The 26,888-nt window shown below is 46.2% G+C and overlaps 1 protein-coding gene across 1 annotated transcript in view; it reads right to left on the bottom strand.

The window, feature by feature from the left end:
* The window catches only part of NOL4L (nucleolar protein 4 like), a 201,382-nt gene extending 180,422 nt beyond the window's left edge, over positions 1-20,960 (bottom strand). The window contains exon 1 of the mRNA XM_051979386.1: positions 20,415-20,960. Coding sequence (XP_051835346.1) covers positions 20,415-20,738 — 324 coding nt within the window. The 5' untranslated portion in view covers positions 20,739-20,960. The remainder of the gene's footprint in view (positions 1-20,414) is intronic.
* Positions 20,961-26,888: the final 5,928 nt, after the last annotated feature.

Genomic DNA, 26,888 nt, shown 5'->3' with positions numbered 1-26,888 from the left:
TGTCTCTGTCTCTCTGTGTCTCTCTCTGTCTCTCTCTCTCTCTCGATCTCTCTGTGTCTCTCTCTGCCAAATTTTCTGAGCTCTCTTGGGAGCTGAACCCGGTCCCAAGAGAGTATTCACCCCTCTGCCAGGAAAGTTCCATGCAGAACTGGCAGCCCAAAGCTACAGGCGCCGACTGTCCCTCTCAGAGGCTGTCCTGAAAGACATCAATAATGCAAGACAGCCTCCCTCCAGGGAGCTGGCATGAGGCTTCTCCCAGGCATCATGGCAGAATGGAAAGTGGCCTTGGGAGTCAGGACACTTGGGTTTTTCGAACCAGCTCTGTCACACTGTGTGGACACTGAGCAGGTCAGTTTGGTTCGGTGGGTCTCAGTTTCCCCATCTGTAAATCGAAAAGGGTCATAGCAGATAATCTAGGTCTACCTTCCTGTTCTAAAATCCCACAATTCTATGATTCAGCCTGTGGACTCTAGGTTTGGTTTGGAAAGGTGGGAAGAGCAGCTCAAATGCAGCTTGAATGGGCCCCAGGTAGATGCTCTCTCCCTCTGAGATTCCTGCATTTCCCTAACCCACAGGCTGAGCTGGGGCCACTCTCTCCACCCCCTCGGCTGGCGGGCGGCGGGCGGCGCTTGCCTCCTTCCCAGTACCGCAGAAGCATGACTGATGCGCCGTGTCCCACACAGACTCAGGGAGCGCCGAGGTAGGAGCCAGTTGCTAAGAGACGGAACTGTACTCTCCAGCCCACACTCAGACCTTTGTCACTAGCTCAAGGGTTTTTTCCCCCTCTCCTCTGGATCAAAACACACCATGTAGGTGAGAAGAAGGAGCAGTCGGCCTCCCCAGCCACTGGGGCCTACAGACAGCCCATCACGTGCCTCTGGCTCAGCTGGGGAGACTGGGGAAGGGAGTCGGGTGAGGAGGGTGTGTGAGAGAGTGATTGTGTGTTGGGGGGAGGAGAGAGATCGCCTGCTCCAGAAGCAGGCAAAGTGATCACTGGAGAAATCCTGGGAGGGGGCGCCTGCATATGAGATTGTGTGTGTGTGTGTGTGTGTGTGTGTGTGTGTGTGTATGTGAGTGTGTGACAGTGTAAGTGTGTGTATGTGAGAGTTTTTGTGTGTGTCAGAGTATGTGTGAGTATATACTCTGGGGGGGGAGTATATATGTGAGAGTTTGTATGTGTATGAGTGTGAATGTGTGAGAGTTTGTGTGTGTGTGAGAGAGTTTGTGTATGTAAGTGTGTGAGTCTGTGTGTGTGACAGTGTGAGTGTGTATGCATGTGAGTTTGTGTCTGTGTGAGAGAGTGTGTGCATGGGGGTGTATGAGTGTGTGTGAGAGAGTTTGTGTGTGAGTGTGTGTGTATGTGAGTTTGTGTGTGTGAGAGAGAGTGTGTGCATGGGGGTGTGTGAGTGTGTGTGAGAGAGTTTGTGTGTGAGTGTGAGTTTGTGTATGTAAGTGTAAGTCTGTATGTGTGACAGTGTGAGTGTGTGTGTGTGTGAGTGTGTGTGAGTGTGAGTGTGTGCATGGGGGTGTGTGAGTGTGTGTGTGAGTGTGTGAGAGAGAGTTTGTGTGTGGGTGAGGTATGTGTGAGAGTTTGTGTGTGTGAGTGTGTGTGACAGTGTAAGTGTGTGTGTATGTGAGTTGTGTGTGTGAGTGTGAGTGTGTGCATGGAGGTCTATGAGTGTGTGTGAGAGTTTGTGTGGGTGAGGTGAGTGTGTGTGTGAGTTTGTGAGTATGTGGTGGGGTGTACGAGTGTTGTGAGTGTGTGTGTGAGAGAGAGTTTGTGTGTGTGTGTGTGAGTTTGTGTGTGTGTGTGTGAGAGTTTGTGTGTGAGAGTTTGTGTATATAAGTGTGTGTGTGTGACAGTGTGAGTGTGTGTGTACGTGAGTATGTGGGGGGGTGTACAAGTGTGTGTTTATGGGTGTATGTATATATGAGCATTTGTGTGTGTGTGTGTGTGAGTGTGAGTGTGTGTAAGAGTTTGTGTGTGAGAGTTTTGTGTATGTAAGTGTGTGTGTGACAGTGTGTGTGTATGTGAGTTTGTGAGTATGTGAGGGGTGTACGAGTGTGTGTGTTTATGGGTGTATGTATATATGAGCATTTGTGTGTGTGTGTGTGTGTGTGTGTGTGTGAGTTTTTACCGCTCCCTCCCTCCCCCTGCAGAAACAGCCACGGGCCCTTAAGCGTACAGCTGGACAGAAGATTTCTCACCCAGCTGAGGCCGCATCCGGTAGGAGCCAACCGCGAGAGGCTGCCGAGCTGGCGCCCCAGAGACTTCTAGAAAGGTCAGGGGCAGAGAAGGATGGAAGGTCTCTGGGGAGGAGGGACAGCTGGTACCGTGGGGGAAGAAGTGGATTTGGAGTCCACTGACCCGGGTTCAAATCTTCCCCTGATTCTGTGGGTCTTAGACAGCCCATGCAGCTCCCCAGAGCCTCAGCAGTGCTGGGCTAGGACATTTAATGCAACTCCCAGCTCCAGATTCTGCCGTTCCCCCAGCTTGGGGGGCGAGGGGAGGGGGCTCCTCCCCTGCTACTCTGTGAAGCATTCCCACTCGGAGGTCGGCCTCGGCGCTGGGGGAACGGACCGGCCAGCAGAGGGGACCTCTCGGGCCCTGGGGGGCCAGGAGTCGGCTCTAGGTGGGAAACAGCAGCAGAAAGGGCCCGGAGTCACTCCGTCCTGTCCCCATTTATAGAAGAGGAAATAGCTGAATGACACATCCATGACCACACAGGCAACGTGCGGCAGCGGCGAGATGCCCTCCCAAACTGCTGGTACCCAAAGCCAGTCCCCGACCGCCTTGTTTGTCCCCTTGTAGGCCTGGCAGGGAGTTTCCTGGGAGGGGGTCCTCTTGTGGGACCCGAGTCACAAGCCAGAAACCTGCCTGTGGCGCGGTTCCCATCTCTAAGGTTGACAACGCCCCCTTCCTCACCACACCCTCAAAAGAAAGTCCTTGTAAGCCCGTTTTACTAATGAAGAAACTAGACCTACAGAGATCAACTGACTTGCCCAGAATCACACATCTAGTAAGTGTTGAAGGCACGAGTTCAGGCCAGATCCCTATAAAGTTGTCTGTCCTGCACTGCCTCCTCCTAGGCATGGGTGGGGAGCTCCTGGCCGCCCAGTCCCTGTTCCGGACTGGTTCATGAGCAAAATTCGGAGGCTCCGATTCAAGCCATCAATCCAAAACACCGTCCCCCAAGCCCCCCCACCTCCCCTCACCCCTTACTTCACAAGATACTGACATTCAAAGACAACTGATGCCATTGGGAGAAGGGGGAATGGAGAAGTAACACTAGTTAAGTTGGCATTCAAGGCCCCCCATCTGTCCCCAAGTTACCTTTTCAGCCTTTCCTTCCCCCGATCCCCACCTCAAACATTCTATTTTAGTCAAACCTCTGAAATGTCCCTAAAACAGTCTTTGGTTTCACTTCCTCCATGCCTTTGTTGCCCCTATTGTCCTGTGTGAAAGATCTTTCCCTTCTCATCTGGATTTATCCAAATCCCATTTTGTTTTGAAGGCCAGCTCATTTCCCACCTTCCTCCAAGAACTCTTTCCTAATTACTTCATCCCACAGGGAGCAGAGGTCTCTTTGACTTCCCCAGCACTTAGCATCTATACCCCCCTCAGTGGCATTTAATGGAATGTCTTACGGAACAGGAAATGTCAGAGCTAAATGGGACTTCAGAATCAAATACATCTCCATTTTACAGATAGAAAAACAGAGGCTGAAGGAGGTTAACCTAAAGTTAACACAAGTTAGTGGAAGATCTGAATCTACAATCTCTTTCTCTTGACCCTTTTAGTTCCGTGAACTTTCCACAGCACTACAATTACAACTGTTAGTAAAAAATGTTCACAACTCTATAGGTTTTAAGAGTTTACACATGGAGAAAAGAGAACTTTCCTCATACAAGTCCATTGATGTAGGATTATTGTCCCCATTTTACAGATGAAGAAACTGAGGTTCTGAAAGCATATTTTATAAAAACAGCTTCCTGATATTCAATGCAATTGAGCAAATATTTATAAAGTACTTACTATATCGAAGGGGCTAAACTAGATATGAAGGAGAAAACAGTAAAAAAGATGAAAAGATCCCTTAATCTTAAGGAATCTATAGGTTACTATTAATGAATCAACAACCATTTATTAAGTGTCTCCTATGTGCTGGACAAAGATAAAAATTAAAGAATTCTTACTTTCAAAAAGTTTTACATGTTATCAGGCCATACAAACATATATAATCTATATGTTTATGTTTACATACATGTGTGTACCTACATTTTATGTGTTTATCATTATATCAAAGCATCAAAAAAAATCTATTTTAGGGGAGGAGACATCAGTGGCTGAGAGGAACTGGAAAGATCTCTTGAAGATGTACCTTGTACAGAGAAGTGATTATAATACAAGGTAGGGAGTGAAGGGGACAATCAGACAAGATACTCTCGGAATATTTTCAGAGGGAGAGCACTAGTAATTGGTGGGATCCTGAGATGTTTCATGGAAGAGGCAGTGCCTGGGGTGGATCTTTGAAGGGAGAAAAAAATCAGAAATCAGAGATGAGGAAGGAAGGCGCTCCCTTTCAACATGGAAGAAGCTTGCACAAATGTACCAAGGCAGAAGATGAGATGGCAGGTCCACTTCAGGGGATGGTAAGTTGGCCAGGTGCACCTTTCCCTTGTTAGTTATCTCATCACGTGGATGAAACCCGTCTCCCCTACTCGACGGTGAGGTCCTAGAGAGCAAAGACCGAATCTGAGGCTCACTTTGCCTCCAGCTCAGCACAAGACAAACCAAAAGGGAGGTAGGCCCATAGCAGGTGCTTTGTAAATATTTGGAGATTGACTGACTGCCCCTAGGGGATCCCTGAGCATCCCAGCATGACCATCTACCAGAATACACTGCCCTTGGCTGGCACCAGTCCCGCAAGCCCCAGTTGGGGAAGAGCTCCCGATTCTGGCCAACAGGTCCCCTCCCTTCCTCCCCCTGCTGCCATCAGCTAATGAGACAGACAGCCTCCGCCCGGAGCTTGCTTTGGCCCATCTCGGCGCAATCCTCCCAGGAAGGGCACCGAGAACATGAGATCAGGGAAGGTAATTGCTAATTTGCACGAGAGAAGGAGCCGAAGACAAAGAGATATAAATACGAACTTCCCAGCCAGAGCTTCACAGATTATCAGCAGCACAGAAATGAAAGGGACCTCTAAGGTCACATAGTACAACCCCAACCTGACCGGGAAACCCCTTGACAACATCCCAGGCAAGTGACCACTCAGATTTTACTTGAAGACCTCCAGAGCCAGGGAACTCATTACCTCCCTGGACAGTTCTAATTGGTAGTATGTTTTTCCTTATTCTTGAGCCAAAGTTTTCCTCCTCAACGGTCACTTATTGCTCCTCTTTCTACCCTCTGGAGTCAAGTCCAAACCTAATCTTTCTTTACTCTAAGCAGGGCTTCAAATACTTTGAGACAATCCTCATGTCTTACCTAAACATAAAAACACAGTACATCAGAGTGAAAGGGATCTTAGACATCAGTCAACTAACCTAACCTCCCCTTTCTTCAGGAGGAGAAATTGAGGGCCAGGGAAGGGCCTCCCTTAACTAGTAAGTAGAAAAACTAGGATTTGAATCCTTGTTTTATTTCCAGTTTAGAGCTCATTCTGCTGAACCTTATTTCCAGGTGGGGGATATAAACAAAATCAGCCCTCATAAAATGACTGCAGTTGGGAAAAGTTTGTTTTTTTATACCCTTTCCTTCTCCCATGGCCTGCAAATAGAGAAGAGCTAGCTGACCCTCAGACTCCCCTCCCCAAGAGTCTTCTCTCTTCCTACCCTTGAGGCCAATTAAGGAATGGCCTCTCTCTCTCCTGCCACCAGCAGCCACCCAGGCCCCCTCCTCCCCCTACCTGGCTTGGGTGGGGAGAGGGAGGAGGGCTCTGGCTTCCTTCCAGCTTTATGATCTGATCCTATCCTTTGAGACCTTTGAGACAACCTAGTCCAACCCCCACTCTTTACAGTGATGAAAATGAGACCCACAGAGGAAAAGTGATTCGTCCAAGATCACAGGGAGGACGATTTCCAGAGCCAGAATTTCCACCAAGTCTCTGACTGTAGAGCCAGAATCCTTGCCACTGCCTTTCTTTGTCTCCCCATCACTTAGCACAGTGCCTGGCACATAGTAACTGCCTAAGAAATGCTTGTTGGCTGACTGACCGCCTCACACTGCTTTCAGGCATAGACATAAGACCATATGCCCTTTAATTCTCCTGAGTCAAAGACTGGCTTCTCTCCCCCCACCCCAGTTTGATTTGTTTTGTTTGTGTTTTTTATGCTAAGCACCCATCTCTGGGCCTCAGATTCCTCGTCTGTAAAATGAGTGGGTTAGGCTAGCTTTCTAGTCTTTTTAGTTATACTAGATTTTTTGGGCTTCCACCTCTAACATGCCGTGATCCTAAATCCTAACTTCAACTTGAAGATTCAGCCAACAGCCCTTCAGGAGAGATGGTTGTGACTATCGGATCTTCTGGTTTCAAAGGACACATCTTGGAGATCAAGGTTGGGGCCAATTTGAGCAAAAAGTGGGAAACCGGGGAAAAGAAATGCTGAACTGGGCTACAGATCCCCTTCTAAACAAACTGCCTTGTTCCCGAGAGAAAAGACAGTCCTGTTATACAATTAAAGCAGCAGCCTGGAATCACATCTGTCCCAGCCCTACATCTTACACATTGGGCTAGGATACACTGGGCCACTCCTAACTCTGGGTCTTATGGTTTCCAGAGACATGGGAAGGGGAGCTTTCACTTTCCTGATTGCTGCCCCTTGTGAAAGGAAGGAGACCATTCAAATTCCGGGGTAATCCTGGCATTGGGTTTAGGCACCTCACAGGAGGCCTAGGAACTAATAAGGAAGCAAAGAGAAGAACTGAAATGAGAGAAAAGAAAGCAGGGTAATCTGTCAGTAGTAGGAAAGGGTCCCATTGAAGAATACTCCCATGGAGGAGGAGAGATATGGGTACAGATTGTAGTGATTTGGTGCTTAGAGATCCTATTCATTCTATCTCAGGAGAGTCAGAGCTACTGGGGCAACTGACACCCATATAAATAGGATGGCATGGCAAAGAAGGGCAAAAATGACCATGGGCTTGGGGTGGGGGGAAGAAAATTAAGTGAACAACCAAGGTCATAGGAAAATTCCCACCATGGATCTTAGGTATCTCACTTCATTTCTCTTAGTCTCAGCTTCTTCATCTATAAAATGGGGATGATATACAGGGAAACTACTTGATCCATCTCAAAATGCCATAGAGCTGTGAATAGTTGTCATAATCAGTGATGACGATGACATGTCAGGTGTCTAAAAACTACCTCACAGTGAAGCTAAGTAGACTAATTAGGAGAAAACATGATCTAAGAAGAGAATTTTCTTCCTAACAAATTGGGCCAGTCTTTGGGAATGGGTCCACCCAATAGGGATCCCACTGCAAACCTTTCCAGGTAGGTCAGGAGAATCCTATTCATGCCAATCTGTTTCCAGAGCCTGGAACCTTTCCTTTGCTTAGCTCAGTGGGAAGCATTCTTACACAGGCTGCTGGGACTAGAATTTCAGCCTTTCTCTCTGCATTTCAACATTCTTACGACAGACCTGACCAGAAACATTTTTTACAAAACCTAATCAAGAACCACAAATCTGAAGGCAACTATTTGTGTGGGGAAAGGGGTTAGAGATGGGGGTGGGGTCATGGCAGAGCAGATTATTGTTATATCTCAAATGGAAAGAATTTATTATAACTATTAATAAAACTAGCTCCCATTTCTGGACAGCTGTAAGGGACTACCAGCACTTTCCTCAGGACAACCTCATGAGATTAATCAGTGCAACCCTTATTACTGCCATTTTACAGAGAAGAAAACTGAGGCCCAATAAGGGGAAATGGCTTTCCCATTATCACATAGCTAGGATTGAGTGATAGAGGTGAAATTCTACTGTGACTCTTTGTCCAGGACTGTTTCTACTGTCTCTCGATTTCTACATCTCAAATCCTTTTGCTCTTGGGACTCCTCTGAAGGAAGCCAGTTCCTCCAGTGTTTGAAGGGAGATAGCCTAATACAGTACAAAGAAAGGTAGACAAGGGGCCCAAGACCCAGCTCTGCTACTACCTCACTGAATGACCTTGGCCAGCCTCATTCAAACTCCCTGGACTTGTTTCCTCATCTTTAAAAGGGGATCAAATGAGTCAGAGAGTGTAAACCGTAAAAAGCACAGTATTAATTTGGGGGATGGGGGAGTGATAGACAGTCTTCCCATAAGGCAAGCAGTTCACATGAAAGTCATTCTTGAAATCATCACTAAGGACCAAATCTGCTATTAATGCTCTCTCTCTCCCACCTACTAGGGGGGGGGGAGAGGGGAAGGAGGGTCCACTAGACTTGGAATCAAAAATGCTAGGTTTTCTGTAAGGCAGGGCTCTTTACTTGCTATCACAATTGAAAGGGATCTTAGAGATCATCAAGGTCACCCCTTTATTTTATAGATGAAGAAACTGGGGCCCAGAGAAAAGAAATAGCTTGCTCAAGGTCACACAGTGAGTCAGAGGTAGAACGAAAACTGGACTCCATGCCCAGGGCCCTTTCTGTGATAGAAACAGATTTGGTGAGGGCTGAACTTCCCAAGAGTTCAAGGTCCTCATCTTTTCTACTAGGCTGGCTAGTCCAATGGTCACAAGAGTGATACTCTGACATCTTCTGCTGGGAGACAGAATCCTCCTTCCAGTCACTGATGAACCACCATTTTTCAAAAGGGGATGATGGGGTGGACAGTTAGTGTTAGCTAGGAATTCAGTACTTAAGGAAAATAATAAATAGCTTAAGAATCAGGAGCCCTGAGTTCTAATCCCAACTCTATCATAAACTTGCTACGTGGCATTGGGTAATTCTCTTACCCTCTAGGGGTTAGTTTCCTCATCTACAAAATGAAGGGACTAAGCGAAACACTGAACCAACAATCAAAACTAAGATTGTAAGGAGATGCTTTGGGAGGTAGTGAGCTCTCCATCACTAGAGGGTTTTGGTCAGAAGATAAGTGACAACTTACCAAAGGATGCTGGAGAACATCACTTGTAGAGAATATGTATAGAATATCAAGGCTTATAAGATCACAAAGAGTAGAAATTCTATTCTACTCCTGCTTCTGATTCAAAAATTCTCCTCTTACTCTTGATTCAGTCAGTAGCTCTACCTGGAATTGCTCTCCTCTCCACCTCTCAGCATAAAACCTCCTTCCCCTGTCACTCTTTCCATGGCTACCCTAACCCATGGTGCCCCTCTCCCTGTTCTAGACATCATGTTTGCTGAGCACTCTACAAAACTTCAGATACATGACTTCCCCTCATTTCCATAACATCTGCCTGAGGAAGGTAGAAGAAGCTATTCTCCCACTTTAGGACCACAAGACTTTAGTGGCTTTTCCAAAGTGACACAATTAAGTCAAGAAGCATTTATTAAGTGCCAGGAACTGTGCTCAGCACAGGATACAAAAAAAGGTAATAACAGTCCCTTCCCTCCAGAAGCTTACATTTTAATGGGGCATCCAACCTACAGCTACATACAAGCAAGATATTTATTCAGGGTAGAAGGAAGGTAATCTGAGAGGGGGAGGCACTAGCAACTAAGGAAAGATCTGCAGAAGGCAGGAGTTGAGCTTAGTACTGAAGGAAACTAAGAGGTGAAGGTTAGGTCAGAGCATTGCAGGAAAGGCAAGGAAGTGACAAAGCTGGAACATGAGCCCAGGTTTCTTCCCTCCACACCAGTTCTTATTCCATTACACCATTTTGGCTCTGCAGGTGCTAGCTAGTGAGGATGCTTCTACTAAGCTTAGAAAAGGAAGGACCCGAGTGACTCTGCAGAGTGCATGTCTCTTCTTGCTTTTCACCCCACCCACTAATGAACTGGTCAGGGGTTTCCTCTTTGAGTCTGTGACTGCCTAACTTCTGGAAGCAAAATGTTGGAAAATTTGGCTTAATAATGAAAGGCTTCCAGAAAGCTCAGGTGTAGAACCATTTATGCCCACAAGAACACAAACGTGACCTGATTATATGTTCTTAGGGTAAAGACCTTCTCAGCTCCAACCTTCTGTGTTCTAAAGGCCCTCTTGGTCCTGACACTTGTGTTCTAAGAACCCTGCCCAGGCCTATCGATCTATGCTGTCCATCTAAGGACCCTTCTAGCGCTGACTTTTTATGCTCTAAGGGCCCTCCCATAAGAGCCCCTCCATCTCCATAATCTGTGTTCTAAGGGCCCCTTCAGCACTAAAGTTCTTAGTCTTTGACAAATTTGCTAGATTACTGTCTGAAGCTTCCAAAGAGCGCGGCTGGGAGCTCTACCTCATTGCCAAATATTTATTGGCCCACCTGCTTAGAAACCTCCAACTGCTTCCCAGCGCACTTGGGCAGTGTGAAAACACCTCGAGAACTGGGGTGGGGCTTTGGTCAGGCCAGAGTCCTTGTTCTGGCAGGGAGGCGATGGTTGAGAATCTCCTGCGACTGGACTCCTCTGATTGAAATGAATGTGTGAATATGGGCACAGCCTACCCTGTGGGAGGGAGGAGCCCAGTTTGGAGTGTCCATTACAAACAGTCTGTGAAGTAAGTATATTCCACTACAGCCTGGCTACTTCTGCTCTCAACAATTAGCTGCGTAAAACCAGGAGACTTTAATTCCTTGGCCCCGTCTCCTGTTGCATAACTACAATTCTATAGGATCCATAAGTAATAATTCATTATCATAACTGAGTGAAAGGTATCAAATAGACTCTATCGTATCTAAGGTCGGTGGATTATTCTAGAAAAGCCTTCACTGCGTTTTGCCATGAGTACCAAATCTTGCCATTAAAATTGGTGTGAGCCCTTCATTTTTTTCTTTATAGAAGTAGGATACTATGGATATGAAATATTTTTTAGACATAATATGTTTGATTATTTTGCTGAATTGCATTTTCCCCTCTCATGCTTTTTTTCTTTTTTAATGGAATGGATGCTCAATGGGTAGGAGAAGGGAAATAACATATTTGGAAATGAATGTGATGTAAAAAACAAAGAATAGTAATAAAAATGAGGTGACCTCCCAGGAAAAAAGGGAGATCATAGATTCAAAGCCCCTTGAGCCCACCTCACTGCTTCTTGGCTATTTGCCTTATGGTTTAGCCCTCCGAGGGCTTAGCTATGTCTGGGTCTATACCCTGGGGTTTTGAATCCTGTGTTAATAAACCTATGGAAATCAAAGAACAAAATAAATGCCTTTCTTTGAACCAAAGAAATTTGTACAATAACTCTTAAGTTATTTCCCTTTCAGAGACTCAATTTCCCTATCTGTAAAGTTAGCAGATCTAATCTAGTAAAGTTCCTTCCAGTGCTGACAATAACATTCTATATTATAAGAGCCTGCCTTGCTTTTAGTGCTAACATTTTATATCCAAAGGTCTTTGCCAGCTCTTAACATCCTATGCTCTAAGCATCTTTCCAGCTCTAATGTTCTAAGTTGTAAAATCCCTCCAAATTCTGACATTTTCTGTTCTGTGTTCTAAGTCAAACTCCTTTCAGCTCTGTACATTCTAAGCTCCTTTCTAGTTCTATGCTATAAATTCCCTTTCATCTCTAAATTCTATATTCTAATTTTTTTTTCAGTTTTAACATTATTTCTTCTATGTTTTAAGGTCCATTTCAGGACTGACACTCTTTGTTCTATTTTCTTATGCTTTGTGCTCCAAGATTCTTTCCAGTTCTATCAATCAATGTTTTAAAGTCCCTTCTAGGTCTACTATTTTAGGTTCTATGTTTAAAGATCCCTTCTTTAAAGAGATGTGTGTGTGTGTGATATCTAAGGTCCCTTCCAGTTCTGACAATTGTGTTCTATGTTTTAAGGTCTGTTCCAGCCCTGATATTGCTTTGTGTCAAAGGCTCTTTTCCAAGTCTGCCATTCTAGTCTTATGTGCTAAGGTCCCTTCCAGCTCTGACATTCTGTGTTCTGTTTTATAAAGTCACTTTCAGTCCTGAAATTTTATTCTATGTTGTAAAGTCCTTTTTAGCTTTGACTTCTACAGTACCTTCTAGAAAAACCATTCTAGGTTCTAAGTACTAAGGTTCCTCTCTTCCAGTTCATATGACCTATAACTCTAAGATTATCTCCTTATTCTCATTAGATCTCTAAGCACTACTCCATTATTACAATGAACAAAAACTTAAGCACTAAAAGGTTTGCTCATCCTCATGCCTTTCATACCCTGGCAATATGGCTGGGGCTTGAGATGTCTAGTTGTACTGGGGTAGAAAGGAAGAGGGAGAAATAATGTTAGAGAGAAGGAGTGACATCTGCTTCTCCCCCCAGCCTGAGTCTGAAAGTAGAAGGGGGCACCAACACACCACCCTGACCCTCAAGAGTCTTGCTGAATTGGCTCCCCTGGGCCTCTCGGGTCTCCTGGTATAGATGATTTGCTTAGGTACTATGGAAATATAAAGCTAAATCTCCTACATCCCTAATAACATCATCCTGCTCCACCTTTCAGAAGAGTCAGCTAAGACACTCGGTATGCAAGAGGGGCTTAGTCCAAAGTTAGTGCCGGAGTAGGGAACCTGGAGTAATGAAAAGTACTGTGGGCTCCGACATAGAAGATCTGGATCTGAATGTCAATACCATTAGTAACATACCAAATGACATTGAGCAATTTAGGCTAGGCAAGCTTCTGGTTCTTTCCAAACTTATAGATTCTATGATTCCAACACATCTCTGGGTCTCAGAACCCAAAGGGGTCAACCTGATGTGCAGCCATTCCATGAACATCTCATTTTGTCTCATTTGACTCCCTCCTTGCTTTTGAATACCAAGCTGCCTGCATGAATCTCTCTCTTCTGGCCAGCTGGACAGTACTGCTGAGCTGTGACAAGCTCCTGCTGCCTGCTTCTCTCTTTTTCTCTTGTCCTCTCCCATTCTCTCTCTCTCCCATTCTCTCTTTCTCCTCCTCTTTCTCTCTCTCTCTCTCTCTCTCTCTCTCTCTCTCTCTCTCTCTCTCTCTCACACACACACACACACACACACACACACACACACACACACACACATACACACACACACCTGATGTTAAGGAAAGCATCTGGTCAAACCTGGCTCCAAACCTCTGCCCTACCACTCCAGAGACCAGGTAGTCTCAAGAAGAAAGGACCAAATAGCACTTCTAATTACCTTCAAAAAAGTCTTTATTCAGTTTCCTCCTTCTCTCCTCATCCAAAAGCACAAAAGCAAGCTAATCTAAGGATGCATTCTCATAAGAACACAGCATTAGATTCCAAAGGGAGCATTGAGATCACCTAACTCATCTGTATAACTTCATTATACAGATGAGAAAATTGAGGACCAAAGAGAAAAGACTTTTCCACACTAGTATGGCTAATAAGTAGAAGAGCTGATGTTTGAACTCAGATCCTTTGACTCTAAATTCACTGCTCTTTCCAATATCCCACAAAAAAGAGAACAGTATTAAAAAAAAAAATAGGGAATCTTTATCAGTTGACATTCCCCCAGAGCATGTAGCCATAGCATCCCTATCCTCATCTCAATAGTGGTAACTATGGGAGCGAGGAAGAAGGAAAGCTCAGGCCCTGGCCCTGGCCCTGTAGTCGCTTTGGGAAATTGGAAGATAGTGGGCTCAGGTACTTGCTTTCCTGACTGCCTGGGGACACATGGATGTTTAATTAATGAAATAACCCGCCTCATCTGGGCAACTGCAATCCAAACGGATTCCCTGCCAGGAATCATTTTCATACTGCAGGTCTAGGGTGCCAGCCCAGGCTGAAGCAAGTCAGCCATCTGCTCTCCAAATCACCTAGACTGAATTGTTCCCCTTTCCGAAGCCCCAACACACGCTTCTCTCAGGATCCAGTATTGCTGCCCTTTCCACCTACTTGCCACTCTAATACCATCTAGGATAACATCTCCCATTCAGTTCAACTAACATTTATTAAATGTTGGGTACTTTGGCAAGAGCTGAAAGACAAATAAAATTTGAATAAGTCCCTGTCCTCATGGAGCTCATAGTCCAATAAGGGGACAAGCCACAAACACAAAACTGTAATAGTGAATGAGAGATACAAAGTAACAGTAATCAATGAAAACTGAAAGAGGAGAAAAAGTTATCCATAAGTGATGGGCACACACAAATTCCTCACTGAAAACCCCTACCCCTCAGTTCTAAAATTCTTCCTATATTCTTAATACATGGTGTCACCTTAAGGAACACAGTTAACCTACCTAAACTTCATCTACTAGCACTGCTACTGCTATTGCTTGAAATCCATACTCCCAAATACCATACAAGTACCATAAACATTGAGAATTGTCCTGGGATCAATAATGATTCATCTATGTGATTACCTTTCTAGTATCCTCCTTTCCTATCTGAATGCATTTAATGCCACCTTTCAGAGTTAATAAACAAGTTCATACTAAGGAGCAAATGACTGATAACAACTTATGGCATTGCTCCCACCAACCTACAAGAACATACTGAAATGTTTAAGGGGAATAATCTCTTAGTTCAAAGAGGCAATAATGGAATTTTACAATTTAAGTGCCAGAAAACAAAGTAGGTTAGGTGCCATTATGAAAAGAATAAGGAATTTAGAGATCTAAGGAGTCTAGTCTCAGGCTAGTCTAATCCAGTAACTCAAGATGTGACTCTCAGCAAGTCACTGTACTCTTTATGGTTTACTCTTTAGATGGTTCGTTTTGGCTCTGACATTAGGCCCTGAAGTTTCTTCTAGTTATAAAATTCTATGACACAAATCATTCCATTTCTCTGAGATTGCTTCCTGAAATCTGTGAAATGGGCATAACAGAAATTACAGTTAACTCTGAGGGTAGCTAAAAGGGAAATACTTTGTAAAATTTAACTGTGCTATATGAATGTCATTAATAATGTTATAATGTCATCAATAACACTAACACCACCCCCTGGCTTTCTGAGACTATCTTCCCATCTGTGAAATGGGTATAATAACATTTAACAATTAACTCTGAGGGTTGCAAAGTAGGGAGTGTAAATTTTAAACTTTATAAACCTTAAAAGTGCTATGTAAATGAGTAATTGTTAATTAACTAATAATTAACTGTTAATCATTAATAACATTAGCACCACCCCAACAAGAAAAAGAGGAATCTTCTCGAGACATAAGTATAACTTCAGCTGTCCAATTATAACTGGCCAGTTCTTCTGCCTCATTTCAGCCTTTTAAAATCCATGATTTCCTTCAAAACTTGCTCAAGCAGCATTTTCAGCAAGGAATCTTTCCTGAAGTCTTCCCCTTCATTCCCTACCCCATCTCCACTTTCTACTGTCTTTCTCCACTGAGGTTATCTTGCATCTACTCTGTTTACATCTTTGTTTATTTATATACAAGTAAGTTGTCTTCTTAGTTAAAACATAAACTTCTTTAAGGTAGATAATATTTCAGTTTTTGTCTTCAGCACTTAGCACTAGGCTTGTTACAAAACTTCATTATCTTGATTATGGTTACTTTCTCTTATAGATCTTATCAAATCAGCAACAGACTCCCAAATCTATATTTTTGAACCATCATCCATCCCCAGACCCCAAGTCCCTCATTCTAACTGCCTTTGGACAACTCCACCAGGAAGATTCCTAGGTACTTTCAAATCATCAAATCTAAAATAAAAATATTTTTTCTTTTCCTCTAAACCTATCCATCTTCCTGATTTCACTAGTTTTGTCAAGAGTTACCACCATTTTTACTCACAACCTAAGAGGCATCTTCAACTCTTAGCTCTAATTTATTCATATTCAATTAATTGCTAAGTCTTCTCTGGTTTATATTTGTCAGATCCCTCCATTCCCTAAACCTTTCAGGCCCTCAAGACCTTTTGTACCTAGATTATAGTCTCCTAATTGGGTTCTCTGCATCCAGCCCTTTTCCTTTACGATCTATCTTCCTTACAGTTAAAAACGTAATAGTTCAAAAAAAAAAAAAAAGTTAATTGTATCACTCTCTGCTCAAGAAGCTACTGAAGCTCCCTACTGCTTCTAGGATAAAAATTCAAGTTTTTCTATTTGATGTTTAAAGCCCTTTCAATCCATCTCTGGCCATCTGTCCATGACTACTTATTTATTACTCTCTTTTCACACTCTTAAAGGCCTACATACTATTTCCATATACAACATTTCATCTCTCATCTCTGTGCCTTTGCCCCAGTAGCAACTCACTGCATGACATGATATTCTTCATCCCTTGGAACGTCTCTTCAAAACTCTTTCAAGTGTCACCTCCTTCAAGAAGGCTTTCCTGATTTTCCAGTTAGTGCCCTGCCCCCAACACATTATATTTAACTTATATATAACTTATTTATCTGTGATAAGTAACAATATGTTACTTGAAAACAAGGAATATTTCATTTTTGTCTTTGCATCTCCAGAACCTAGCACAGTGCCTTGCACAGAGCAGGCCCTTAATAAATATGGAATGATTCAAAGAGTCACCTTTAAAGGCTTGAAGGAGGGAGAAAGTTTATTTTGTGGCAAGGGAAAAGGGTCAGTTTTATTTCCTTTCTCCCTAACCCCTAAAAGAGTTGCCTATGTCCAGGCAAAAAGAAAGAAATCTTAATTGTGTTTTTCGTAAATGGAGAGGCCCAAACTACTGTCATAAAAAGATCTTATCCCCTAGAGCACCCTCAACTCCTCCCCTCCTCCGCTTTCTCTCACTGTCTGTACCTTAGATTTCTTGTGACAACCTGCAGACATTGAAAATCAACTTGTGGATGCCCTCCTCCACTGTCTCCTAGCTCCAGCTGGGGGGAGGGGGAGGGCTCCCCTCCCCTACTCCCCAGACCAGCCCCATGATCCTCCCCCCAGGCCTGGCCCTGGCCCTAGCTACAGAAAGCAAAGTCCCAACCCCCATCTCAAGTCCCATCTGCATAAACTTAATTCTCTCTCACCCTCTTTCAGCCTTGGGACAGTCCAGGACAGATTAAGCCTTTGTCAGATACACCCAGGAAAGGAAGGGCCAGATGGGACAGGGGACAAGTGGTGTCAGATAACCAGGCAGGATGAAGGAAAGCCACAAACCAAGTCCAGCCCAATACATATGGCTTGGGGGGTGGGGGGAAGGTTAATTCTGAAAAAGGGGAGTTACGGGGAGGGGGGGAAATGAGGGGGCAATAGAAAGGCCTTATTTTGCAGTTTGAAGGAGACCCGAACAGAATCATTCAAGAATTCATCCTAAAAATCCATAGGCCCAACCTTTCTTTGTGTGTGTACTCTAGTTAGAGAGGTTTGGAGATTGTCATGGGAAGGAGGAGGGCAGATTTTGGGGAACAGTAAGAGAGACCTAGGTGAACACGATTTAGGTTTCAATCTGAAAAGGGCTCTGCCTAGGGGAATCCACGGAGAGACCCCTTCCCTCCCTCAGTTTGGCCCTTAGTTTAAAAAAAAAATCAGGCCAGATGGGCCTATATTGCAATCCCTACCACAATGGGAAACCTCTAACTTTAATTTTTTAATGGGGATGGGGGGGAACCAAAGGTTTTAGAATTGGAAAGGACCTTAGCTATCAACTACCAATCCAATCATTTTATAGAGGCAAACTAATGCCAGGAAAAGCAAAATCAACTGCCCAAGATCACTAGTAGAGCGGTGACAGAATTGGAACTCAAATCCCTCTGACTCCAAATTCAGTGTTCTTTCTACACTACAGCACGATGCATATACCGGGAAGCCCCAGGGCATGATTCCCTCTCATTTGGGGGAATGCCCTCCACATCTTCAAAAACTGTCATCTAACAAATCAACTCTAAGGGAGTCCCCTACACCCCCACTGAATTTATATCAGCCGTGTTCACCTAAAGTAATTGAAAAGAAGGGAGGGAGACAGAGAGATCTGGAGAGGCAGGCACCTGGAAACTTAAAGAGGAAGCCGAAAGGGGTGGCTTTTTCCTCCAACTCCGATCTGTTTATCTTTAAAACGTGTCTGATTTCTTCTCTCGGGGAATACTGCCTCCTGTCCCTTCGGAAACTCACGGTCTCTTAGGGGTGTGTCTGTTTTGTTTGCAGATTTATGGGAGCTTAGGTGAGTCCCGGACAGGAGGTAGTCCGCTGGCTCACTAGCGCGCGCTCTCTCTCCCTCTCTCCTCTCTCTCTCTCTCTTTCTCTCTCTCTCTCCCCTCCCTCCCGGTAAACCAGCTCTCCAGAGGATTGGCCTCTCCAATCCTCCCTTTGGGGGAGTTTATTCATTCCTGAGAGTAGGATCTAGGCTGGGGGTGGGGTGGGGTAGCTTTCATTTTGGCCTTGATATCCTTTAACTGAGAAGGCTGTGGCCACCCTGGGCCTGGGGTCTTGTACTGGGAGGTAAAAGGGAGAATTTTCTTTCCCAAGGCCAGACATGGGCTGCTTGACATCCTGGGGCCTGTTGGGGTCTCAAAGACCAGGCCCAACCCCTTCCGATGGGTCTGGTGGGAATCTGAGTGGGGTGGGGCAAGGGAGGTCAGGGTAAAGATAGATTTGAAAGGGTCCTAAAATCTGAGAGCAAGGAACCTACCCCAGAGCTACCTCATTCCAAGCTGGGAATCCAGGCCTGAAGCCCCCTCCCCTCCCCCAGCCCAGCCCCTGGTAAGAGGCAGACCAGATGGGAGGTAAATAGTGCGTTTATAAGCATTTACCACAGATGGACTGCCCTCACCGCAGCCTGCAACCATTTCACTGACAGGGTATCTGGGAGAGGGGACAACACTGTTTCTTCAGAGCTGCGAAGAAGGGGGAGGGGGGGCAGCCTCCTGAATCCCCTTTCCTCATCCGAATTATCCTCCTTCCATCCTCCCAACCAAGCAGTTCCAGCATCTCCCTCGCCAGCCTTCCCACTGCCTCTCCCCTCCCCATCCCACACCCCTTACCCCCACCCCCCTCCTCCGCCCGGGGAGGGCTGGGAGGAGGGACAAGTGCACTTTTAGTAACGACAAAATCAATTGTCTATGAAGATTCTACTCTCAGGCAGATGGTGCAAAGACTGAGGGAGTTACTAGTTAGGAAGACCCACATTAAATCCCAGCCCCCCGGAGAAGGAAAAAAAAAAAGGAGGATGGGGAAGGATGGCGTGGAAAGGTTGGGGGGGGGGGCGGTGTCCGCATATAAAATATGAATCTCCGAATTTCTCCGGCTCAAAGTTCAAAGATTTAAGCTCTCGGGGCGGCCCCTGCATCACCCCCACCCCCAAACCCTCCTTAGAACAATGAGGTCCCAGTGGGGGAGCCACCGGCTCCTTCCCCAGGGCAGCAGCCCGAGGGGCCCCGGGTGGGAGAGAGAAGCAACGCTTCCCTACCTCCGCCCCCGCCCGCACCCTAACTGGCCCCCGCCCGGGCCATACAGGGCGCTAAGAGGCCCCACCCCTCCCCCACTCCAAGGGTAGCCAGCCCGAGGGGGCGAGTGTGGGGGATGGAGGGGTCAGATGCCTCCTCCCAGCCGGCCTCATCCCCTCCTCTCAGACCAAGGCTGAGAGGGATGAGGGGGTGGACCCGTTCCCATCCGCACCCCGGGACCGTCCGGCCCCGCCCGCCCCGCCCCGCCCGGGGGCGCCTCCTGCGCCAGTCTGCATCGCGCCGGGCCGCCCCCGCCCGTCCGCCCAGGGCCAGTCCCGGGTGGGGTCGGGGCGTTCCTGCCCTTGCCCCTGCCCCAGCCCCAGCCCCTACTCCGGGCCCGGGCTCGCCGCACCGCCCCCCTCCCCCAGTCTGCGGGGCCTCGTCCCAGAGCCCTGGAGGAGAGGGGCGCCCCTGGGAAGACTCCCTGTCCTCAAGCCACTGCAACCCCCGTAGCAGCCAAGGGGCAAGGGGCGGTGGCATGAGCTAGGAGCTCCCACCCGGGGCTCGCTTGCCAGCCCGCTCGGGACAGCCTGCCTGCTAGGGGTGGGATGGGTCTGGCTCCCGGAGCAGCCGCCTGCTGGAAGGGGGAGGGGGGAAGAAAAAGGAGGAGGAAAAAGAAGAGGAAGGGGGAGGGGGGTGGAGGAGGAGGACAGAACATGCCCGGGTGAGCACCCGGGACAGCCCGCGCTGCTAGGGAGAGAGGCGCCGGGGGGAGGACTCGCAGCCTTCCTCGCCGCCTCCTGCTCCCGGGACAGCCCGCTCGCTACATGGAGAGCCGGCCGGGGCGGGTCTGCGCCGCCTGGGCCATCCCGCCGGGAACCAAGGGGTACCGAAGGGAGGAAAAGGGTGCTTGCCTGGGATGGGGAGACACTGCGGGCTTAAAACTGGGCTAAGGGTAGGTGGAGAGAGGTGACCACTCAGACACAAGCAGGGCTAGGACAGACGGACAGCACTCAGACAGACAGACAAGACACACGCGGACACAGGGGAGGCGCGGGCGCGCACTGACCGTTCCAGTTTTCACCGGCACATACACCACTTGACCCATCTTCGGCTCCCTGCTGGTCCCCAGCCGAAAGCCCTTGGAGCGGACCCAAAACTGGAACTTGCCTTTCTCCCCGGACGAGGGGCCGCCGTTGCCGGCACCCGTGGTCCCGCTGCCCCCGCCTTGCAGGACCTCGGCGATCCGTTGGTATTTGCTACGAGTGACCGTCTTGGTCTTAGCTGAGTCTCCGTAGGTCCGGAGACACCAGTCCCGGAACTGGCGCCCCAGCTCCGTGTCCCCGGGGCTGCGGTCCCAACCCCCCCGCAGGAGCAGTGTCGGCTTCGGCATCCTCGGGGCCCTTGGGGGCGGGCAGAGAGCGGAGCTGGCCGGCCGGCCGGCCCGGGCTGAAAAGGAGGGTGCGACGGGCGGAGGCTGAGGCTGGGACTGGGACTGGATCTGGGGAGCGGCTGCCCCGTCCCGAGATGCGGCGGCAGCGGAGGCGGTGGCTGTGGCGGCGACCTCGGCGGCCGGGACGCGCGGGGCTGCAGCAGGCAGGGTCCCTCCCGCTCCTCCTGCGCTCCCGCGGCGGCGGCGGCGGCGGCTCCTGCTCCTGCTCCTGCTCCCGCTCCTGCTCCGCCTCCTCCTCCCCCCCGGCCGGGATGCAGGAGGGGATGGAGCAGTCGGGACCGGGAGGTGCAAAGGGGGCGGGCGAGTCCCCTCCCCGGGAGGGGCCGCCCCGCAGCCTGTGAGGGGGAGCCCGGGGCGGGTGAGGGAGACCGAGCGAGACACCGGCGGCGCCAGCGGCTGCTGCTGTCAGGCTAGCGGGCTGCTCGTCTTCGTCTTCGTCCTCCTCCTCCTCCTCCTCCTCCTCTTTTCCTTCCTCCTCCTCCTCCTCGTCGTCGTCCTTGTCCTAGCCGCCTCCTCCACGCAGCGGGATCCCACCTGTTAGAGCCGCGTAGCTTCCCTCCCCCTCCTGGCCCCAGGGCAAAGGAGGCTGGGCTTCCCCCCCCCCAGTCCCTGGCCCCAGGGGGCGTAGGGGGCCGGACTTCCCACCACCCCAGCCGGGGCCGCCCGGAGCGCTGGGGGCCGGGCTTCCAGTGTCCGGGCCGAGGCCGCAGGGGACCAAGTTTCCCCCTGTCCCGGCCCCGGTCTCAGTCCCTGAGGCCTCTGAAACCGAGTTTCCCCCTAGCCCTGGCCCCGGCCCGGCCCCTGGGGCCTCCCTCCAGAGGCCCAGCTCCGCCTTGTCCCAGGCTGAGCAGGGTTGAGACAGGGCCCCCTTCTCGCTGTTTTTCTGTTTGACCCCAACCCTGGCCACAGGACTGCAAGTCTCCACGTCCCCTCCCCTCTTTTCCCCACTGCCCGAACTGGGGCCCGCATAGGGCGGGGCTTGCCTCTTCTCCCCTAACAGTCCCCCCTCCTCCTCCCCACAGGGCCTAGGGGCAGGTTGGGCAGGCTGGCTCTCCATCTCCAACCTCTCTGGACAGCTTTGGGGCCTGAGGCAGGGACTAAGTAGAGTCTGAGACACTTTTCCCACTAATACAGAAAGTGATTGGGGAAGGGGGATCAGTGGGCTTCGTGGGAGCCCCAAACTTCTTGTCTCAAGATCTCCACCATAACTTGAAGATCCCCAGAGAATTATACGTAATTGTCTATTTCCCAAGAAAAACTTAATCTTAGGGTGGGGGTAAAATAGAATGAAATGTTCTAGTCCCTTGTCTCTTCTGATCTTATGGAGTGAGGAGGAGAAAAGTCCTTAGGTTGGGTCTGTCTTCCCAAACAAGGAAAGCCCTCAAGAGAGGATTTAGGATTTAGAGCTAAAATGAAATTTGGAGAACATTTCAAATAGTCAAATATTCCATTTTACAGAGAAGGAAACTGAGGCCTGGGGAAATACATACCTTGCCCAAGGTCACATAACTGGTTAGTGAGCTAACATCCCTCTCACTGTCAAGTCCATGGCTCTTTCCACTAAGATCCTTACTATATACTTTAACCTGAGTGGTCAAGCATTTGTAGAGAACTGACCTTGACTACTTTGCCACTCCCAACAGGGACAGTCCCTTTTGCTCAATGAAATTACGGGCATAAATAAAAGTTACTGCTACGTTCTGCCTGATTTCGGCTCTGTCTTCCAACCAGGTCATCAAGAAACACAGGCCTTCATTTCTAGCCTGCCTCAGGGGGTTCCTCCCACATTTCGTGTGCTGACTCTGTCAGATTGCCCCAGGCCAGCTCCTTCACCAACTTTGGTGGAAATAACAAGAAGCCCTAAACACTGGCCCATATAGAACCATTTTCTATCACCAGAAAAGTAGGCCCCAGGCCCCATTTCCTGCTCTCTCACTCTGCTGAAGTTTTCCCTCTTGGCCTTAGCTAGGACTGACTTAAGGTCCTCCAAATTTTCTTTGTCTTGAACTTAGGGAGAATTGTTTTAAAATAGTTGAACATTTCCATGTTTTTTATGTATGCCAGTGGGTCCACAAATATAAAATCTTGATATTGAATCTTCCAACCATTATCCTTTGATTTGAAAATTGGTGTTCCCATTTCACAGAGGAAGAAACTGACAAATGCTACATTCATTTCAATAAGGCACTGTGATCAGGGCACTGAGTGCTATACAAGCTTTCTGGAAAGACAGTTTTTGCCTCAAAAATTTACAATCTAATAAGGTAGATGAAACAGGAACACACATTCCAATGATACAATACAACTGTTAAACATTCATGCTATACCAACTTTATGTAAGATACCAAACTAAGGCCTGGGGATACATATGTAGTACCCCTTCTGGGACTACTCCCCCAGCTTGTACTTCTTTGAGCTAGAAGTGGATTCCCAAACAGTTAGTGATTACTATTCTTAAGATTCTAAGAATAAATTGTTTTCACTGCTGTTGTTCATGAGCCCCCATCAGTGTACTTTCCACTAATAGTCAGCCAGATTTGGTTTCTTAATAAAAGTATTTACTAAAAAGGGGGAAAAAAAACAATAATTACAAAAAAGATTCCCCTCTCTCAATCTAGAGACATTCTCCTACAAATACAGTGTTCATAGAAAGAGTGGCCACTAATTTAAAGTACAAAGGGAGCAAGGCACATGTGTAAAGAACACACTTGGCAAAGGTATAACTTAATTCCTATTTAGGGGAAGTCACTTTTTTCCCTTCATAATATTCTTGTAAAATTCCACTCAGATGTGGCTTTCTGATGAGCTCTCAGGGGTACTTTTATATAGTCCCTAGCTGTAACTTCTTTCTAACATGAATGATCATACTACCTAAAGCCTTTTTTGGGATGACTATTCTACTGACTGGATGTGTGGTACCCTACTGCTCCAATTTATTTGATTCCAGCAGGATGAACTGTGCTATTGATCCAATCTCTCCAATGACATAGTCAATGGATTTGGGGCAAAGAGGAAATAAAATTCAAGAAATTTTCCTCTTTTACCCAAAAATGATTCCCTCTCTGGGGCTTGGCTCCAATTTTCAATTCTTCTATCACTAGACTTGATTACTGGTTTTTAATAACTAGCCCAAGAAGTATAACCTGATGTCCTCAAACAATAGCTAGGTGTTTTCTGTGCCATCATCTGCTATCCATCCAATGACCAGAACTCTATAATTCTTTGAAATTGATTAATGACTTATTCACACCTGGTTTACACTATCAATTGGTTGGAGGGAAAATAACTGGGTTTTCTGTGAGTATATTAATTAGCTGGGGGAGGGGTTAGAACTCCATCATTACATTAAAAGACATAAAATAGACCCTAGCCTCTAAAGGCCTTTAGCATATAGGAGAATATAATAGTTACACAAATAAATCAATACAAAGTTACAAAAAGTAACTTCAAGAGTTTATAAACACAACTGGAAAGAATCTTAGAGTAAGGCCTCCTGCAAGACTGGATACCTACATGACTTTGAAGAAAACTAAGATTTGATCAGGATAAAGAGAAAACAATATTAATTTGAGGTGTAAACTTTAATTCACTTCAACAAACATTTATAAAAAATGTTCTGTACCCTGAATCTTGAGCTTAGACATGTCAGAGATACAAAAATGAAGAAAACAAGGTCTCTCTCTAGATAAGCTTACAATGATAGGTAAAGTGATCTAATAAAAATGCTGCTAGATTTGGAATCAAGAGAGTTGGATTCAAATTTTGTTTCCAGTGATTTTTACTTATGTGATCTGGGCAAGTAACTTAATTTCTGAGAGTCTCAGTTACTTCATTTGTAAAACGGAATACCTTTATTAACCGGTAAATTTTTTTTTGATGGAAAACTTGAGTACTAAAACTTAACAAGTAAATCCCAAGGAGATGCATGAGACACAAGAAGGTTTCAAAACAACATATTCTTGACTCTGTATCCTATCCAGAGGTCCTCAAACTACCACCGGTGAGCCAGATGCAGCAACTGAGGATGTTTATCCCCCTCACCCAGGGTTATGAAGTTTCTTTATTTAAAGGCCCACAAAACAACGTTTTTGTTTTTACTATAGTCCAGCCCTCCAACAGTCTGAGGGACAGTGAACTGGCCCCCTATTTAAAAAGTTGGAGGACTTCTGCTAGTAGGCCATTGCTTCAACAGTGAAGAAAGCAATATATAAATGAGTCATAATTATGACAGTTAGCCTAGTATTGTCACAAGAGCCCTTGCTTCTGGGGTCAGAAGATCTAGGTTTGAGTATATACATGACTCAGGACAACATAGATCTTACTCTCATGGAGTTTTTGGTCTAATGGAGAAAGAAGAAAATGAACAACAAAAAGAACCAAAGAAAAAAGACAAAATACACTATGAAAGAAAAGTCACTTCTAGAAAAGGACATATGAAAAATACTTCTTACCACCTGCTATTTATCACCTGTGTGAGCTTGGGCCAGGCATTTAAACCTCTCTGAATATTAATTTTTTCATCCTTGGAACATGGATAATGATATTTGCATTATATACTTCGCAAAATTATTATCATTATGGAGAAAAGAAACCTCAAAGTATTTCAGAAATGTAAGCTATTATTCAATCAACAAATATTAATTAGCTACTATGTACCAGACCTTGTGCTGGATTGTAAGATAGAAAGACAAGAGTGAAATAGTCTCTGCCCTCAGGGAACTTACATTCTTTCAGGGAAAACAAAACATACTCATATAGGAGACACAAAATTTCTACAAAGTAATTTCTTACCTAAGCTGGTTTCAGATGGCATAGCATAATAGAACCCTGGATTTCAAATCAGTTGTTCAATCATTTTAGCTGAGTCTGACTCTGTGACCCCATTTGGAGATTTTTGGCAAAAATACTGGAATGGTTTGCTACCATATTATACAGATGAGGAAACTAAGGCAAATGAGGTTTAAGTGACTTGCCCAGGGTCACACAGCTAGTAGGTGTCTGAAGCCAGATTTGACCTCAAGAAGATGAATTTTTTGACTTCAGGCCCAACCCTCTCTCCATTGTGCCATTTAGCTATCCTATGACTTGGCTGTTAAATTCTTTTTCATGTAGATGGCCTCTTTAGATACCCTAGCAGTTAAATACTGATAAAGAAATTGAATTTTTCACTTGTGAACAAGTCTTCATGACCTTGTGGATCATACCATCCATCGTGTTTTATGGCAAATATACTAGAGTGGTTTGCCATTTCCTCTCTAATAGATTTAGGCAAACCTATTTGCACAGGATCACACAACTAATAAGTATCTGAGACTAGATTTGAACTTAAATTTTTCTGACCACAGATCCAATACCCTTTCCACTGAGCCACCTAGTTAATTCCATGGAAACTGCTCAAATCCTGATTCTGCTGCATATTTTCTATATGATCTCAAACAGGTCACTTTTCCTTGCTAGGATTCAGTTTATTTGTACAATAAAGAAGTTAGACTAGATAACCTTTAAGATACCCATGATCCAAGTACAAAAGAAAGATTCAAATTAAAGTCAACAGATATTTAGTAAGTGCCTATTGTTTGTAGAGCATATGTTGGACACTGGAGAATATTCAAAGCTTAATTAAGGCACAGATCTTGCTTTCATGGAGTTTTGGGTCTCGTGGAGAAGGTATAGCACATACACAAAAAAAGGAAGAAAATGAGACAAAGTCCACTATGAGAATTCATAAAGAGGAGTTACTGCCAAATGAAAAGATCATAGGTAAAATGTTCATAGGATTTTCAATCCTTGGAGAAGCCTTAGAACACAGATTACATCATAGAATCATAGAACTAGAAGGGACCTTGAAAACTGGCTGGTCTAAACCCCTCATTTCATACAGTAGGCAACTGAGACCTGAAAGGAAATTGTATATCCTGGATGCTTGAATAACCAGTCCCAAAGGTGAAAATTTAACCCAGATTTTTTAACCTCCAAACATCACAGTTTCCACTGTACCATGCTGCTGGCCCAAGCAAGTCTTTTTGGAAGAAATGGCATCTGAATTAGGCCTTGAAGGACAGATGGGTAACATTTCAACTGGCAGGGGTT

Source organism: Antechinus flavipes, chromosome 2, assembly GCF_016432865.1.
Source record: "Antechinus flavipes isolate AdamAnt ecotype Samford, QLD, Australia chromosome 2, AdamAnt_v2, whole genome shotgun sequence".
Taxonomy (NCBI): Eukaryota; Metazoa; Chordata; class Mammalia; order Dasyuromorphia; family Dasyuridae; genus Antechinus; species Antechinus flavipes.
The sequence above is the reverse complement of the archived record's forward strand: the minus strand, read 5'-3'. Positions and strand labels throughout refer to the sequence as shown.